This window comes from Gavialis gangeticus, unplaced genomic scaffold (assembly GCF_001723915.1).
Source record: "Gavialis gangeticus isolate Ggan-Ray unplaced genomic scaffold, GavGan_comp1, whole genome shotgun sequence".
NCBI lineage: Eukaryota > Metazoa > Chordata > Crocodylia > Gavialidae > Gavialis > Gavialis gangeticus.
The window spans coordinates 15,137,824-15,139,570 of NW_017729029.1; the positions used below are offsets into that span (position 1 = coordinate 15,137,824).

General features: G+C 51.2%; 1 protein-coding gene across 2 annotated transcripts in view; it reads right to left on the reverse strand.

The window, feature by feature from the left end:
- Positions 1-1,682, reverse strand: part of RBMX (RNA binding motif protein, X-linked) — a 16,075-nt gene extending 14,393 nt beyond the window's left edge. The window contains exons 1-3 of one of the 2 annotated variants that reach the window (XM_019521334.1): positions 1,586-1,682; positions 668-795; positions 365-471 (exon numbers count right to left, since the gene is read on the reverse strand). In XM_019521334.1, coding sequence (XP_019376879.1) covers positions 365-471; positions 668-776 — 216 coding nt within the window. In that variant the 5' untranslated portion in view covers positions 777-795; positions 1,586-1,682. The remainder of the gene's footprint in view (positions 1-364; positions 472-667; positions 796-1,585) is intronic. The other variant, XM_019521333.1, reaches the window with a different exon arrangement.
- Positions 1,683-1,747: the final 65 nt, after the last annotated feature.

A 1,747-nucleotide genomic window follows, 5' to 3' on the forward strand; every position in this document is an offset into this window, starting at 1 on the left:
TTTTTTGCTTTACCAGAAAAGCAAAAGGAATGGTATGGATACAGAACAAGCAACTAACATTTCATTAATTACTCAAGTTTCACGCATTATGATTTTCCAAGAACAGAGAAGTTATTTATCTGTCCTCTGAACTAGCAGAAAGTTTTTCTTCTCACCTGCAAAGTCTTGGACAGGGAGAAAAACAGGATAAGAATGAAAGTTTTTATGTGCCAGTTGCTATGTGGGAAGCAAATGGGATACTTAAACTGTTAAATTCAAATAGAAGACATCTAGGCATCTTCCTACCCTGCCTGATAGGTCCTTAGAGGATATTTGGGCTTGTCGAGTAAAGTGACATCAACATGATATAGCACCAAGATCCTACCTTTCCATTCATGTCTCTGGCAGCATCCTTTGCGTCTGCTGGGCTCTCAAATGTGACAAAAGCAAATCCTCTGGACTTGTTGGTTTCGCGATCTTTCATCAAGAGAACTGCAAGCATAAAACTAAACGTTACTTGACGATCGGTCCCACGAACGTAGCCTACCTGCGACACCAAATCACTCAGAACTTCTTAGAGGACAAAACAGCAACATCATTTCAGCCGATCAATGCCAGAAAGTTCATCACTGCACAATTTCACCAGCATCCCCAAAAAATGCCCCCCAAACCCGATGAGACTCCTCACCTTCTACTATGCGCCCGTATTTGCCAAACACAGCTTCGAGCGCTTTCTCATTCGTCTCAGTGTTCAGCCCGCCAATGAACAGCTTCCCGGGACGGTCTGCCTCCACCATTTTGACCTTTGAAAGGGACCTGTTCAAAAATAAGTAAGTGTTAAGACCGTTAGATGAGAAAAAACACATCCATTGGCCTTTTGTAGGATGTTCCCACTGTAGAACCTCCCCCCAACAATTTGGCCAGTAAAAACTCCCATTTTTAGGGACAAAAACCAACGAACCAGACAACTAAACACAGCATTGGATAGTCATCTTTCTACTGACCAGTGTACAGGGAAAAAATATCTTTGAACAGATGGGGATTGGGCAGGGGTGGGAGCCCTGTAAACTGGGATCTGACCCTGCACTCAGAAATTCTGCTCCCCAAAAAACTGGTGCCCGCATGGACTGCCATGTGCCACACGTGGCTCACAAGACGGGGAGATTTGAGTGCTGCTATCTTCCAACAAGGCAGCTCAGCCTTGCTTTCTCATACACCCAGTGCAGCCTGTGCAGGCCCCAAATCCGGGGGGGGGGGGGGGGGGCCGACAGATTTTTTTTTTTTTCGGAGGGCAAGGGGTATAATACCATATTGCTTCCCCCACTCCCATGAGGATACCTCAGACAAGCGCATGCGCCTCAGGGGCAAAAAAATACCGAGGCAAAAAAAAAGAAGCAGCAGGCCCACCCGCGCGCGGGAAGGGGAAGGGGGCAGCGCCATCACAAAATGGCGGCGGGCCCCTCCACGGCGCGGCGCGCCTCAGCCCGCAGCGCCCCTGTCCTCGCGGGCCTAAAATGGCGGCCACCACCCCCAGGATCCCGCTGTGGGGAACCGAACCCGGCCCGACCCATCCCGCCGCTATACCCCCACGCACGGCTGCGCTCACCTCCCCACCGCCTTGCCTGCAACTGCGCAATGAGGGCGAACAAAGGCGCTGCGGCCCTTTATATATCTGACGTCACAGCCGCGAACGAGGCCGCGGGACCCGGATGTTGCGCGCGTGAGGGGGCTGGGCCTCGCTGCTGGGAGACAAAGGGAGGGGGGGGGG